The sequence below is a fragment of the Diadema antillarum genome, unplaced genomic scaffold, assembly GCF_040938485.1.
Source record: "Diadema antillarum isolate AM-2024a unplaced genomic scaffold, OU_Dant_1.0 seq00001855_RagTag, whole genome shotgun sequence".
In the NCBI taxonomy this organism is placed as follows: domain Eukaryota; kingdom Metazoa; phylum Echinodermata; class Echinoidea; order Diadematoida; family Diadematidae; genus Diadema; species Diadema antillarum.
The window spans coordinates 57,858-75,486 of record NW_027272527.1 but is presented as its reverse complement, the minus strand read 5'-3'; the positions used below and the strand labels follow the sequence as shown (position 1 = coordinate 75,486).

At 37.4% G+C, this 17,629-nt stretch overlaps 1 protein-coding gene across 1 annotated transcript; it reads left to right on the top strand.

Moving 5' to 3' along the window:
- The first annotated feature begins 834 nt into the window (after nucleotides 1-834).
- Nucleotides 835-10,968, top strand: LOC139712773 (PRELI domain-containing protein 1, mitochondrial-like). The gene is made up of 4 exons (XM_071624566.1): nucleotides 835-918; nucleotides 7,381-7,560; nucleotides 8,372-8,594; nucleotides 9,215-10,968. The coding sequence occupies exons 2-4, from the start codon at nucleotides 7,472-7,474 to the stop codon at nucleotides 9,515-9,517; spliced, it is 615 nt and encodes a 204-aa protein (XP_071480667.1). The 5' UTR covers nucleotides 835-918; nucleotides 7,381-7,471; the 3' UTR covers nucleotides 9,518-10,968.
- Nucleotides 10,969-17,629: the final 6,661 nt, after the last annotated feature.

Below are 17,629 nucleotides of genomic sequence, written 5' to 3'. Positions count from 1 at the left end.
AAGACTTTCATGAAACGGACCCCAGGATTTTAAAACCAGTGGCGGTTAAATAAAAGAAAAAAAATGGGGGGGGGGGGGAGTCTCGTCCGCTCCCTTTAATTTTGTAAAGGTGCCTCCCCTTCCTGGATCCGCCACGGCTGAAAATGGAAATCTCTTTCATGAAACACTGACATTGTGCAGGGCACAGTGTCAGCGATGGCATCAAAGGGGACCATACATTGGAAACGATCATGACTGATGCATGCATCTCTTTTTGAAACTTTCGGATGTTTTCACGGTTCGCCAAATTTTAGTTTTTCTTGGATGTGAGAGTTGTCCCGAAAAGGGTCTACTCATCCACTGCGCTCCCCTGAGTGTAAAACAACAGTTTATCTGTGTTAAAGATATGAATGTGAATATCCAAATAGTGACACTTTTGAAAAAAAGTTTTGGCTGAGAGAGAGAAAAAGAGGACGAATCCTGCATTATTCTTCCAATTTCAAGATTCCTTTCCTCAATTTGAGTCATGACACACTAGTCTGGACTGTGATGAAAAGCAATAAATACTTCTCCAGTCTTCTACAAAATTCCAACCAGAAAAAATTTGCTGCCTGCTCCTCGAAATGCCCCCCCCCCCCCCCCCACACACACACACACACACACACAATGTCCTAGGCTGGGCTGCATGCATGCACAGAACAGCGCACGCAGCCAGCTACGCCTTCTCTCCCCACCCCCAAGGTACAAACAAGGGGCATTTACGAGTACTGTATTCGGTTCGACATGCATATTATAAGTACACGTATGTACGGATTAATGAACGTAAAAACGTGCACGTACATCGAGTGCTGTCGCTTGATCCGACAGAGTAGGTGGAACAGAGCTTCTTAACTTGACTGGGAAAATAATGTTGCAGAAATCACTTATTTAAAGTACGAGGTGAGTTTTGAAGGATTTTCATATTCTACTCAGTTTGTGTGGAAATGCCGACAGTATCACTAAAAATTGACGCCGAGTACTGGCGCACGTGCTGTAGGGCTGCACGGCAATGGAGGCACTGCACTTATATTAAGTCTGTGGTCCCTTGCCTATGGAATTGTGATGTAGTAGACGAGCTAGTATATACGAGTACAGTACCACCGGCACCGCAATAATTAGCCAACACTGCACTGTGTCGCATCGCCTCGTGTCGGTCAGCGGCACACAGTAGCGTATGGGACTTTTGGCGGATTGAAGTGTTCTCATTCCCTAGTTTCTATATCCTTTCATTTCAATTATAAACAAAGAGCAAAACATGGGTATAATTTACTCGGCAATCTTGTCATAAAATAGACACGACTGTTCTGTGGAGCTATGGAGTGTGATAGTCGACGACGTGTTTATAAAAACAGCATTGCACTGCATGAAAAGTATTTTAAATTTTATAGAGTAAAACTAAGAGTTACCGGCATTAAAGTAAAACCACCAGTTTTCGGACACTTGTTAAAGCTTTTCTGCAATATTTATTGAACTCAAATTAATACATAAATTTACAAAATTATATCTACAACAATGTAAATTTATGTTAGTCTATATCATTATCAATATTATCAAACTACTTTTATCTCAGCAATGACAATGTTGGTTTTGTTAAATACATCATGAAATTTCACAAAATCCCAAAATATTATCATCTTGATAATCCATCAGAATTTGTCCGGCCTTTCTAGAATCCGGACAGGCGCTATGCGCGTTCAATGTCAATGCACGTATTTAGGCCGCTAAAAAATTAGCCCTGCCATACCTTGTTGGCGCAAGGTTGCATTGGGAACGTTGCGGCGCCTGTTGGTGTCTGAATTCTAGCGAGACGGCAAGCATTCTCTGTTGTGTGTAATGTTTGTGCCTGCCTGCCTGTTCTGTCCCTGAATGCCCATCTTTCCTAACATTAAATAAGTTCAAGACTTTGTAAGTTTAGCCGTCTACAGGCTTTACTTTGTATTGTACATGTAAAATTTTACCTATGTTGTACCAATAGATCTGCCTGTAATCCCCTGTATTTTTTTTCTGGTGCAGTAGAAGTTGGGATTTTTTTTTTTTTAATTTCTGTCCATGCCATGGCCAGTGCAAGGGAAACAGCTACACTGTAATTTCAATTTGACATTTATGTTGATGCTTGAATATTGATTTTGGTACATTTGGTCGCATCATAAGAAATGAGGTAGAGGTTGTACTACACACATTATTGCATACATACAGCTGTACATTAAAAAAAAAAGCCGCTGCACCATGGTTTGGTCTCCTGTGCCAAAATTGGACAGCATGCAAAAGCATACACTTGATACACTTGTAGGTTTCTATGTGTAATTGGCAGTCAAATTATGGGCAGCTTGCTTTACTAAATGTTTTAAAGTGTGCATTATTTGCTTTGCAGGATATAACATTTTATGAATGAAAAGAAAATTTTTTTACACATAATTATATATCTAGACATCTGTAAGTAAGGTTATTAGACACTAATTAGACTAGGTGATAGGGCTATCATGCTAATTTAAGTTTTTCTAGACCTCTATATCGTTTAGTGAATTCTTAATAGTTCTTTGGGTCCTGGATACAACCGAATACCCAAGTCGAAGTACTCTGTAAACTGAGTAGTTAAGTGTTAATGATATTGAGCAATTGATGGTCTCGCGATAATTATTCAAAACTGAATTGTGTCAAATCAGAATGTTTATATGTTCATTCCCAGTTCAGGCGGGGTAGTTCTCTCACAGAATTTTCTCTTGAAGATACAGGTAGTACTATCCCCATCTCTCAGTCCGTCAGAGATCTCAGAGTTATTGTAGATAAGCATTTTAGAACTTTCAACAACCATTAAAAACTCATGTCCTGCTGCTTGGGGTATTTGTAAAATTGGTAAAATCTGCAAATTATTGGATCAGTCTTCCACTGAATGTCTTATTCGGGTATTTGTATCTTCTCATCTTGATTACTGCAATTCCCTTCTTGTTGGTCTCCCTGCTTCAAGTTATTTTGCCCCATCTTATATTAAAGACTTGACTTCCTTCTGCTCCTCCACTTCAACCCGTTTACGTTCTTTCTCCACTCTCCAATTATCACATGGTCCCTGCACCCGTACCCATTATGGTGATAGAGCTTTTTCTGTTATTTCTCCATCTCTTTGGAACAAACTCCCTCTCTACATTCGTAATGCTGAAAGTGTTGATAAGTTTAAATCATTGCTGAAAACTTACACTTGTATCTGTTAACTCAATCCTAATTTTTGTTGTTGTTGTTGTTGTTGTTGTTATATCATATGTACATAATGCTGTATTTTACTTTGAATATTTTTTTCCAGATTAATGCGCTTAGAAACATCAGTATTAAGTGCTATATAAGTGTTATTCATTATCATTAGATAGTTTTTTCCAAAGGATGGGGTTAGGGTAAGGCTTAGAGTTGAGGTTAGCTTGTTTATTGCATTTTTTTGGGGGGGGGGATGGCTGCCTCAAAGGAATTCTTTCAAATGAGACTGGGAGATGCTTTTAAATCTATACGTAAATCAATTTTACTTGAAAGCAATTATGTAAGACCAGAAGTGAAGTAACATGTCCTTAGTCAGGATGTAGAACAAGATGCTTACAATTTGCATCTAGTTGTTTCAAGAGGCAAATCACTCTATACCCGTTTTGAGTCATGTAAACATATTTTTAGCAAAAACTGTTCCAGTATGTGGAAGGTTACATACTGTAAAATGAATGTTTGTGTGCATTTTAATTTCGTGAATTTCACAAGAGCCGAGTTTCGCGAAATTAAAATGCACGCTAAAGATCTTGTCCACACTATATGCATTGAATGCTAGAGGCAACTCGCGAAAATTTCATGCCGCGAAAATATCATGTTTTACAGTAATCACTCTGTTGCAAAAGATGCAATGTATATGAGCCAAATTGTTTCTTTTGATCACGCATTTTGTTGAAAAGTTGTTTGTAATTCATTCTCATATAAAAGGACCGGTGTAATTACAAATTCCAGCACTTAAAAGCATTGTGACGGGAAATGCAAACATTGTGCTTGAATGCTTCAGTGCTTCCTGAGGTGAAGTTTGTGTGTTTGTGGGGAGGGAAAAAGCAATAGTTGTGCTTCATGGAAGACATTTAGGCCCGAATTCACAAAGATAGTACAAATGAAACCATGGTTTGTGGACAAAAACCATGGAGCACCAAGTGTCGCATGGAATATTTCGTTACGAAATTGGTCATTTCGTCTATGGAATGATTATTTTGTAACGAAATGACAACATTTTGTAACTAAATGAACATTCCGTCAACGAAATGATAATTTCGTTAACAAAACGGTAATTTTGTCGACGAAATGACCAATTTCGTAACAAAATATTCCGTGTGACACTTGGCGCCCCATGGTTTTTGTCCATGGTTTAAACCATGGTTTCATTTGTACTACCTTTGTGAATTTGGGCCTTAGAGTGACAGTGGGGAGGGAAAAAATTGCTCCGTACTAAATTGAATGCCTACGGTTGAGGTGGGTGGGAAGTGCAAAGACTCACACTCCAAGGAGCATACAAACACATATTTTCTATTCTCTTCTTCATGCCATTGTGATGTCTGATATCTAAAAAGCACTTCATTTGTTTTCATTGGTCAACCATGCATTCAATACTTGGCAGTGTAGTACACTGTACCTTGTTCAACCAGGGAGGTGTTAGAAAAGGAGAGACAACTCCTGCTCTCCTTTGAAGTCATGCGCGGCACCGCCGAGAAGTTATGCGCTTAACTACAGGTGGAAAGCAGGTGCTTTGACAAAAGAGAGCATCAATAATCGGGACTAGCGCTCTCACATCTAGAAATACTTGCCCCTACTGCATTTCGCTCTCTCTCTTTCAATGTGATGGCAACAATGAATTTGTGTACCTTGAATTGGAGCAGGGAATCAAAATGCTGTGTAAAACTGACAATTTTAACAGCAAATAGTTTAAAGGCACGCTGGTGCACGCTTTAGCGGAGTACTTTATTTGAAAGATCAAAATATCCCAGATTAAAGGATAGAAAACTAACATGCGGAAATGTGCGCATTATAGAAAAATATTAGGTTTTTAAGATGGCCTAATTTTCATTTCATTTCAATTTGCGCATTACGAAGAAACTAGAAATGTTTATAATATTGAATTCTTTCCTAAACTACTCTTAATCAATTTGAGTATTTCATTTAAAATTTTACGGGGAAATAAAGCTTGTAATTCAACGAAAGGTGAAATGCGTTCTTCGTCTCCGTACTTCGCCTTGCAACTAGAGCGGTGCAATGCATGACTTCAAAGCGTATAGCGGAATGCTAGACATCCCATTGTAACGCTTTGAACCAAAACATGTGTTTGCATGAACTACGAAGAGTTGTCTCTCCTTTTCTAACACCTCCCTGGTTCAACCTACAGTGTATGTATAATGTCTCTATCACAGACTTTTGATATGAACATCATAACATGTGTGTGCAAAGTGGTAGTTAGACTATCCGACCATCATACTTGATCATTATGCCATTAGTGTATTAACATGGTTCCTTGCTGCTATTTGGGCTTTGCTCAGTAAGAAGATGCAAGTCATTTTATGAAACTCTAATAAAGCCATGCTTCATTTTCTCTTGTTTGTGATTTTTTATTTAATTTTTTTGCATTCTTGTTATCAGAACAAAACAAAACCCAAGTACACAACCTCAGGATATTTTTGCATACCATATTATACACAAACACACAAAATGTAACACACACACACACACACACACACACACACACACACAAATGTTGGCTGTCATCTGTAATTGTTCAACCATGTTGTCATCTTTATGTGCCCTTAAAGGGTGTGTACAGTTCTGGTCGAGGTGTAGATTTAGCTTATACATGTAACATTTTGCGAGATATCCAGAAACCACTCTCTGAGATGTCAAAGAGCATGCAGTTCTAATGTGTATCAAAAGTTTATTCGATGAAAATCGGTTTTGAAATGGCTGAGATATCCAAAAACAAGGTGAAACAAAGAGATCCTAATAAAGTTGTGGCATGTCGCCTTTTAGTATTAGCACTTTTTTTGGATATCTCAGCCATTTGAAAACCAATTTTCATCAAATAAACGTTGAATCCTTCTTAAAATTACATGCTCTTTCATATTTCATAAGAGGCTTTTCATTATCTCACTTAGGAATGTTCAAAACATGAATCCCTACCTCAACCAGTACTGTACAGTCCCTTTAAGTGGTGCTGACCGTTTGCTTGGGATTTGTAGGATTTTGCAGGCACATTTGAACTCAAAATGTTCCCCAGGCCAAAAGCATGCTGTTCTTTCAGGAGCCCCTTGAAATAATTAGTAGTGCTTTGTATTTTGTCGATGATGGTACAATGGTACACATTGCCACCTCATACTGATGTATTATGCGTTTATGCTCCCCCACCCACAAGGTGTATTTAGCCTCTTGGGTGGCGACGAGTAGGGCACAATAACACTTATGATGGCATGATTGTTCACAGACACATTCTACTCATTTCCAAATTTTCAATGGCTCTGAATCTCACCAGCAATCACATGATAGGCCTCAGCATTCACATTTTAGATTTACATTTAAAATTTAAACATTTACAGTTTATTTGTTTGGTGGTTTTTTGTTTTTGTTTTGTTTGGGTTTTTTTTTTTTTTGGTGGTAAGTTGTCAGGAATAGGCCACTTGGCAAAATATACTGAGGAAATAAATAAAAAGCATGTTTATTTAGTATTTTACCAGTATCAATTCAAAATTCTGCAGCTCATTTACTCCACGTAAGTCAAGTATGATATATCACTTTTCAGTCTCAGTTTAGATGACATATTTTTTCACAGCCCAACCCGGCCAGTCTAGAGCTGCAAGCTGCTGCAGCCATACTATACAGTATATAGGGCCTACATTCTACGTATACATTGTACTAGCTTAGCTTGCTTTTGTTCACATGAGTATTATAACATTTGGCGCATGCAGAGTATTGACTTTTATTTCATTTCAATTCCCACAGTAATTTGCTTGGATGACAGATTAGTATAGATTTTTTTTTTTTAAAGAAATCAGTAGGTGACTGAAACCTCTCAAAAGTCATAGAGTTAGCAAGTATTTACTATCAAATGCTCTTTTCAGGGTAAATCATATGGAATGTGCAAATATCAGACACAACTTTCTTGTTGATGTTGTATGTGAATGCACTGAATATTGAAATTGCATTCTGAAATGTGTTGATGACTTTGTAAAAATCTTCCCCTAAGTTTCTCACAATTTGAACGCAGACTGCTTTCCTCCAACTTTCTGTAATATTTTCCTTGAATTTGGTACTATCTATTTCAATGACATTTTATCCTCTCTTTTTTTTTCTCTCTCTCTCTCTCACCCATCACAGGTTGGGAGAAAAAGGTGCATGTAGATCTGAAATATTCTGCTGTGAGAGTGAACAAGCCATAACACTAGTTGCAACTGTGCTTTCTAGAAGGATGAAGTACTTCACTTCAGCAACCATCTTCAAAAATTCATGGGACCAAGTTACATCAGCATTCTGGCAAAAGTATCCAGGACCATACAGGTATTGTTGTATGTGAAAAAGCAAACAAACAAACAAACAGACTGAAAAACAAGCAGTTATCTTTATCATGCTGCAGAATTTTAAGTCAAACTCTCCTCTGTATCATTTTTTTTTTCTACCCAATTACAAGTAACTGTGCTCTGAATCTTATGCAGTACATGGCCGAAAGAATGCACAAAGATATGACCAGTATTTTATTGGTAATGTATATATTATGACAGCTAACTTGTAGTAACAATGTAAATGCAATACATTTTTGTTCAGTTTCTAATCTTTTTTTAAGGATTAGTAAATCCATGGCAGAAATTATTTCTTTAAGACTGTAATTTTTGGTAACTTGCTATGTTTTAGTTAACCCATTGAGGACGGTTTGATTTTGCTACAACACGCATTTCCCATAGACAGCTGCCGGAGTATACTCAGGACTCGTCCTCAACGGGTTAAGAAGCATGTGGCCAATTGATATAACAAAGTATTGGTACTAATGGGGTATAAAATTACCTGTGTCAAGGGATGTGCTCAGATAGTGCTTTTAGACCCCATCCCTATTTGAGAAGCTAGTAATAAGCTAATCACACTGCTCTGTGGCAGGAAATACATGTCTGTTCTGTGAATGTTTAGTGTCCCACACTTAGCAACCGAATGAAATGCCTGCTTTTCCCATGCTATCTAAGAACAAGCAACTATTGTATGCGGGCGGAATAATGGGTATGGATATTCATGCTGTGCAAAGTTTCTATGTTCATTTGTTGTTGTTTTTTATGTTTTTTGTTGTTGTTGCTTTATTCTCCCTGTGTCACTTACATTTCAGTAAGCATGTTCTGTCTGAAGATGTAGTCGCGCGCCATGTGGGGGCAGACTCCAAGCTGTACAGCATAAGGCTTCTGACCAAGACCAATCGAATGCCAAAGTGGGGCAGTTTCATCTTCGGGAATTACTCCAGATTTGTTTCCATTGTCGAAGAGAGCATTGTGGATCCAAAGGCCAGAACATTGACTACCTACACCAGAAACATTGGCTATACAAACTTCATGGTAAGCATGTCACATGGCTGAATATGATGGTAGGATAGGTCTGTGAGTCTGCAAAGGTCCATCATCTATTTGTTCTTTTGTATAGTGAAAGAATACATGTATGTTGTACGTGTAGCTTTAATATTTCTCTGTGTCAGGGAAGAATCAAGACGTACAGGCTCCAGCAAATTTTTGAGACTTCCTCATGTTATTCTAGTTTGTTCTTTTGTTGGTAGTGATATTTTTTCATGTATTGCTTGAAGTGAGATGATAATTTTTTTTTTCTCATGTACACTGCATTTTCTTGTAATCGTCTTGATTTGAAAGGAAGGATAGTTTATGACACGTATATCAGTGGTATGTTAGTTGAAATGTTGAGTTTTATGTTGACTGTAATGCATATACAGTGTAGCAGTCATTGGAACAAATTGTCATGGAACATAAAAATCAGTAAGAGACATACGACTAGAGACAATCAAAAGAAATAATATTAAAAAAAACTATGCAGTTCATACAATCCCAACTTTCTGTTCAGAATGTTTATTCAATTATGATCTAGTACGAGTGAATCTGATGATAACAGATTAATGAAGTGCCGCTGTTTGCATGTTTGTTTTTCAATGTTGTTTGTTGCAATACAGGTATTGGAGGAGAAGTGTGTGTTCAAGCCATCACAGGACAATCATAGCTGGACGGAGCTTCACCGGTCCATCTGGGTTAACTCCAGCCTCTACGGTGTCTCCCGGGCCCTCATTGCTTTCGGGGTGGAGCGCTATAAGGCCAACATGGCCAAGTCGAACAAAGCGCTGCAGCACATCATTGATAAGCTCTACATGCCAGAAACTGTCCAAGACACACTACCTCAGGAGATGTCCAAACTCAGGAACCAGGCAACGGCCAAAGCCCAGGACATGGCGGCCCAGGCCCGGGGGGTCGTCCAGTGAAGTGCACCAGCGCATCCCAGTTGGCAGTGAATTGCACAGAGATTCAATATGTATATTTATATAGAGATGTATATATGCGCGAGTACGACTATCAATCAATGCAAGTAGAGTGGAAGGCAGGTGGAGAATAATGATTTCAGTGTGAGCAGAAGGAATATACAGTCAAACCTGTCTTAGTGGCCATCTGTCTGTAGTGGCCACCTTTGTCATTTCCTGTGGGTGGCCACTATTGACAGGTTTGACTGTACTGTAACACAAAATTTTCACATGCATTTTAATTTCGCAAATTTCAGGAGAGCCAAGATTCGCCAAATTTAAATGCGTGCAAAAGTTCTTGTCTACACTGTATGCATTGAATGCCAGTGGCAATTCGCAAAAATTTCATGCCACCAAAATGTCTTGCTTTACTGCAGTGTTTGGAGTGAGCTGAGGGCAACAAGCTTTGCTTGACACTCAGGATACCATGATGTCTGTAACCAGCTCATGTGTCTGATTTCAAGACAAATGGAGAAATGAGTGAAATAACTGTGTTTCTCATTGCCAAGAACACAGGTTTTTGTACTTTATTTAACATCATTACAATTCTGTGGAGAGCTCAATATCCATACGTAAAAATACACACAGTATATATTCCATAGTACCCATTTTTTTTCTCTGGTATGCTACACTTTATATGTGATATATTTCACATTGTTTTGAATTTTCATGAACTTTGCAGATATGCAGTTATTTTAGAAATTTACGTCTCATGGTCATATTGCCTCTCGTAAGGAAGATGCCATGCATTGTCTTCAGGGTGGGGAATCACTCGCGTTTCTCATGAATGGGGAAAATAATTGTTCCTCCTTCGTTCACTGTGATTCTCAATCTCAAATTCAACCACACTCATTATTTACTTAGTTCCAATTTGCAAAATGTTATACTTGTGAAATATTCTGCATGTACAGCAAGAAATTAATCAGCTCATTTACTCTTATTAATTATCAAAGCCAAAGAAGTTGTATTTCAGTTACATGTATGACAAGAGAATACACCAGCCAACTATTCCTATTGATAAGAATTGCTTTTTTTTTCTCTCTTTTCCTTTTTTTCTTTATTTTTGAACAGCGTCCTGTTGCATAAAAAGGTGAAATCAGACATGAGTCAGTTGTCAGCAAATCAGAATTGAGTATTCCCTGACTTAACGTTTGATTTCTGACTTCAAATTTTGATCTCAAGTTTTATGCAACAGGGACCTCAAGAAGTTTTATTCAACCTTGTATTCCAATTTTTATACACACCCGCTGATAGTAATATGCTTAAAGTGGGTAAAAATTCCAATCTGTAAGAATTTTCTCCCATTTATTCCTGTTCATAGAATTTCAAGGGTGGCATGTATGCAACAACTTATAGTGATATTTCCATTATTTGATTACAATGTGACTGTACGTTGTAAGTAATTTCATTTCCACATATATGTGAGTACAAATTGTACAAGCTGATTTGCATACATTGCTCTAGGTAACAAACACTACACAAATTGTATGACGAAATTCTGTTACAACAAAGCAAGAGTTCATGTCTCAAGATTGTTATTCATATATCTGTGTATACTTTGTTTGTTCAGTCGTACAAATAAGCCAATCAAACAAACAAAAACCATTTCTCAGTATGATACATAATGAATAAAGTCATACCATTGTAGATCATTATGAAGTCATATTGCCATCCTTTATAATATTTCTCTCACGTTTTAGATATGAAGTAATGGCAGCTTGTAAAAGCCCAGTTATAGAGCAAATATTTAGCAAAGAGAAACCATTTGTTTTCTACAGTGGAAGTAACTTTCTCTGGCGTGACTTGGTACAATCGTACTGTGTGATGCCAGATTGCATAGTGTACATTTGACAAATAAGGCAAGTCAGATTGGTGTATAGTGTAATATGTAGAGAGCAAAATACATGTAGCTTAAGTTGCAACTTGCCTTTGTCAGCACAAAACGGCTAGAACAAATGTTAGCCAGAGTTAAGTTTCATTTAGTTCATTTTATTTCTTTTGTTTTCTCTTAAAAGAATAGGATTAAATGATGAAATGTCACAGATTTTCAAGTTTGAATTTGAAAATAAAATATGACAGTGCAATGTGCTGGTGCAATTGTGCTACCAGCACCAAATAAGGTGATTGGTCAGGTTACCAATGGAGTATTTCTTTCACCCCTCGAAGGAAATACAAATTGTACACTCATATTATGATCTTGGTAGCAAAAGCTGCGTGATACAGATAAGTAGCATGGTCTCATGGTTTGAAATACAATTTGTATATGCTGGTGTTTACCCTTAAAGGGACATTCCAGGCGATTTTCATAATTTCACATCATGTAGTACATAAATCAACAGCTCCATGTGTAGATTTGTGGAATTTATTGTGGTTCTAGAGCAGAGAAACAATACTTTGAAAAACTTTAAACGAATAACACTGAACAAGGATGATGACATAGGAGGTTCACATATTCCAGAAATGTAGCAGTGTAATTCCATTACAATACCGCTTGCTTGCGAGTTCACCTGTTTATAATCTATGCATGCCTTCTTCTTTTGTTCTGCTTCCAAGAGCCCCAAGTCATGCATTCTAATGGGAACCTGCCATGTCATCATCCTTGTTCATTGCAATTTGTTATAAATTTCGAAAATATTCCTATTTTTCATCCCAATTATCATAAATACTGAAACTCTTTCCTTAGTATAACTAATTTATAGTGGTTCAAATATAAAAATATGAAAATCATCTAGAGGTCTCCTTTAATGGTTGTCACTTGGAAGTGTCTGCTGTTTCTCATGCCATTTTTTGATGAAACCTGTATGTTTTTAACATGTCAGGTGCTGATAGTTCTGAGGATTTGAAATTATGAGTCAACAAGCTCTGTTTGTTTCAAGCTCTGTAAAAGTTCAGATTTTTTTTTGATTTTTTTAAATCAGATTTCAACTACCCAATGAGTCATGCACAGATATATAAGTCTGTGCTACTTCATGGGTCTCAGCAGGTTGTAACAAATGTGATGTTTGACCATATTATGTTTCATGACTGTTATCACATGGTTCATAATTCCCACTGTACAGTTTATACATTTTTGTCAATGACATGCTGCATTTGATGAAACAATTTATGTTATACAATTATCAATTTCTTCTTCATGTATGTAAGACGTCCTGAATGTACCAAAGTTGAAATATAACATTCAGTAAAGTGATCATTCAAATTTTGTTCTGTGTCTTCCAAAGCCTCTTACCAAGGATGTCAAATGTGTCTCTGCGTTTTGCCGCTACATGTACCATCCATTCCACCCACAGTCTTATGTCAGTAAATAAGGGACATTTCATCAAGTGTTTTGTCAGTGATTTTCACTGAAAAATTTGCTTTCAGCTAGTCAGATGCAAGGATTCCTGTAGCTTAAAGGGGCATTCCAGACGATTTTCATAATTTCATTGTGTAGTCCATAAATCAACTGTACAGTTCCATGTGTAGATTTGGGGAATTCATTGTGGTCCGTGAGCAGAGGAACCAATACTCTGAAAAATCTTAAACAAATTACACTGAACAATGTTGGTGACATAGGAGCCTCACATATTTCAGAAATGTAGCAGTGTAATTCCATTACAATACCACTTGCTTAACAAGGTCACCTGTGTAGAATGTATGCATGCCATCTTCTTTTGTTCTGCTTCCTTGACCCCCAACTCATGCATTCTTATGGTGAGGCTGCAATGTCATCATCCTTGTTCATTGCAATTTGTTGTAAATTTTGAAGACATTCTTAATCCTCAATCCAATCACTATGAATTCTGACATTCTCTACTCGGTACAACTAATAGTTGTTCAAATTAATGTAAAAGTCTGAAAATCATCTGGAGGTCTCCTTTAAGAACAGTTGTCAGTGACTGACAAATTTTATGCAATGCTGCTCAGGTGAATTTACTCTCTCTCACACACACACACACACACACACACAGAACAGAAAAAGAGGGAGATACAAGCATTCTGTGCATATGCAATTTAGGTAAGATACTGTTGCCTGACAAATGCTGGTGTACCGACACTCAATTAAGTGGAAATGGACTCATGTAAAGGACTTTACGACATGAATGTTGACGTAGTTGAATTGGCAGGTACCACAAGGGTGTCATTTCAAAGCTCTTGAGCAAGCTTCACGTCACCTCGCTGGTCCAATACAGGAATCAAGAACCACGCCATCCCAAGCTTGATGTTGTCCCTTATCTGTAGTGGTGCTCTTGACTGCGTGAGCATATTGCTCTATTGTCATTTATATCAGGAGAACAAGCATATTGCTTGTCTAGCAGCCAAACTTTGGAATTACCATAAGAAATTAAATTAGGAAATCCCCAACTGTGGCATTCGTTAAATCAAGATTCATTTTTTTTTTTTTTTGTCATTTAAATGTTCGTTATTGTTTATCAGGAGCTTTTGCAGTACAGAAGAATATGTTTTCATTGGTTCTCTGCTTTATGAATTGATATCAATTATCATTATATTCACCCAACTCTTCAACCTTAACTTGTTGGATAGAAATGCTTAAAGATACTATGCAGTGCAAAAAAAAGTGTTGACTTGTATTGATTCATAATACAAGTACGTCGATCATCACTCGTGTAGCCAAAAGAATATACAGCCGTATAGATATGTGCTATGTATTTTATAAAAATTTTTCTACAACTTCTTCAGATAACTTGGATACACCCACAGAATTACAGACTTTCCAACCAAGATTCTGTCAATGACATTATCTGCCAATCACTGGTTAAGTGCTATGATTAATAAAAGACAATTGAATGCACCTTCCCTGTTATGTACTGAACATAACTAATTGTATTTTTCTCTGCAATGTCTTTGTTACATCATTTAAGTAATTTGTAAACATGCAAGTTATACTCGTCTAGGGAATGGTGCATTTCAGCATCTTCCGTTAATAAAGTCCATTGTAAATATTTGCGCAATGATTGACAGATGATGCCATTGACAGAATCTTGGTTTTGAAGTTTGTTTTGAAGTTTGTTTGTTTGTTTTTGAGGGCGTATCCAAATAATCTAAAGGAAAATAGTGTAAAATTATTGTCAAATATAATTATGACACGCATTTAGATATTCATGTGGCCACTTAAGTAATGTTGAGGGTATCATGAATCGACACAAGTCAACATGCATTTGCGTTACACAGTTCCTTTAAAGCATACATCAAGCTTTCAAGGAGTTAATGTGTTCTCTGACGGTAAAAGTGGATATGAATGAAGTCATGCTTCAAAAAAACAAAACTCTTCCTCTGGTGAGAGAGGAGGGGAGGAGAGAGAAAAATGTGAATAAATGCACTTGCGCTTTTATTCACCATACGGGGAAACTGTCACATGTTCAAAGTTGAAGTGAAGAAATTCAATTAAAGAGAAAGTGACAGTTTTATCGAAAGCGGATAAAGAATAAAAAAGAAGTTATAGACGTCACATGTTTTGTAAAACATTAATACAATGTATCAGTCGCATTAACGTAAGCAACTTAACAAATCAGTGGAACCAATAGCCGCGGTTACACTGGCAAAAAAATCGTGTAAAGATCGTAACGATCTTTACGATCTCGGAGTTTTGCAAGAGTGACCGCAAACTTCCCGCGAAACTTCTCGCAAAATTTCTCTCGAAACTTCCCGCTCAAACTAGGAATACTGTATTTGAAAGCTCGGCCTGAACCTTCGCGAAGATTGTCACGTGACTACACTGCAAAAAGTCCGGTGTTAAATAGTGAACACCGAGCTGGTGTTAAATTTTCTGTGCTCATTTATGGTGTTAAATTAACACCTCCGGGTGTCATTTCCAAATTTGAAACTGTTTTTTGAAGAGTTTCTTAGTAACTGCACTTTTTGTTTATTTTTAATTTAAACAAGACGATCAAGAATTTTACACTAAAATACTAGATTTTTGAAAAAATGTGAAAATAAATTTACACCAAAGTAACACCAGCTGGTGTGGTCTCTTATTGAAGCTGGACGGGTGTTAAACCATTGATATTAACACCAACAAATATCAAATCAACACCATGTGGTGTCATTTTTGAATTAACACCAGTACAGTGTCACAATAACACCAGATACGGTGTCAAATTAACACCACGAAGTGTCAGGTGAACACTTTTCAACACCATCACAGTGCATTTTCAACACCTGTGGGTGTGGTCCTTTATTAAAGTTTGATCGGTGTTAGATTTAACACCCGTGGTGTTAAATCTAACACCGATGTTTTTACAGTGTATAGTCCCTCGCAAGCCATGTTTGCGGTATCGATCGATGGTTTTCGGGTGGTGCCTCAATGGGATGTACCTGTGTGCATTGTTAAGTCACAATCCATGAGCTGTCAGACGGCGTACTCCTTTCTTGCGCACGCGCACTAGTGACCCAAACTTTGAGAAGTTTTACTGTCAGTGTGGACGGACGACAAAAGATCTCGAAGACTTCGCGATCTTTACCACTGTGACCACTGCTATTGTCTCAGGAATTTCTCACGAATGTTGCTTTGTAAAAATAGTAATAAAAAAAAAATCGGCAGTTGTAGCCCCTTCCCTTTACAAAGACATTAACTGCTGAATCGCTCCGACTCAAAAACTAATAGTACTTAATGCAAAGTTTTGAACTCTTCATCTAGAATTCATGTGGAAAGGGGAAAAAAAATATTGAATACATGTATTTGAGTTAAACACAGTGGGAGACTCACTCATGATGCCATTTGTCAGCGCATCGTCTCATTTACAGATACCTGTGTTCTGGGAAAACAAGTAGATCGCTAAAACTTTTGAATTTTTGTTTTCAAACTCCTGCCAAACAACTTTTTTTTTTTGGGGGGGGGGGGGTGGGGGATTACAATAGACGACATTGTATAGGAATCAGCGTGTGGGTTGGGCAGTTGGGAAGTTGGTCTGTTGCGTATGTTGCGGCAAGGTATAAATACGGTATGTCACTTTGACAGCTAGTGAAGTGCCTAACCAACTGACAAAAAAAAACAAGGAAAAAAGGGTTATTGCCCAAATATCTAGAATGAGCCAGTTATATACGAATTGGCTTATTGATAAATCAAAGAAGTATTTGACGGTATGCGTATATAAATCCATACCACCTCGTGTGCGTGCGTGCATGGAGAACACAATGACGGTAGTCTGTTCTTACAGAATATGTTTTAGTCCTACTATCCATCGGGTTCGTGCATAAGATATGGTTAGGGCATGCATTACACCACAGTCACTGATCCAAGGGACAAGGACATAAATCATCACTTCATTCTGAAGTTTATTTTGTTAGAGTTACATGTATTAACATGTCAGAAGTCACAATTACTGTAGTTCCTGTCGTCTATTTTCCCCAAAGTCAATGCGTTTATTTTGTTAGAGTTATGAGTATGTCAAAGAGCACAATTAGTTTCCTGTAGTCAAAATTTATTTTCAAAGTCGATGCGTTTGATTGCGTTATAACACAACTTTGATCTATATAAGATGACCTCAGATTGAAATAGCTAAAGATTTGTATTAACTTGGATTTATTAGATTAACTCACAGGCAATTTAAATTCATTTGTGTGTGTGTGTGTGTGTGTGTGTGTGTGTGTGTGTGTGTGTGTGTGTGTGTGTGTGTATGAAAAACAAAAAAGTGTGTGTATGTGTATAAAAACAACAAAAAAAGTGTCTGTGTCATCAGATGTGCGTCAGAGGTCCAAGGAAAGGTTAATACATGTATTAGTGAATGCAGATGCATGTGCTGCAAACAAAACACTTTTTTATGGAATGCACGGTCGAAGGATGAAATTAAACGCAATTACTCACCGGAAAAGTTTTCCAATCAAACGTGATGGTTAACTCCTCACCCTTTTATGATTAGGCCCACTGATACAGCTCTGTGGAAAAATAACTGGTGGTGTGGTAGATCGCGTCATAGCATAGGTTCTGTCCCTCTTGAGACGAAATTGTTGATCACAAATCCAAAGGCTCTTTAAAAGTCCATAGTATTAATATTGCTAATGCATGAGGTGTTTAACAAAATTAGGTGATCAATATAAATTTCTCACGTCTCTCTGTTTAAAAAAAAAAAAAAACAT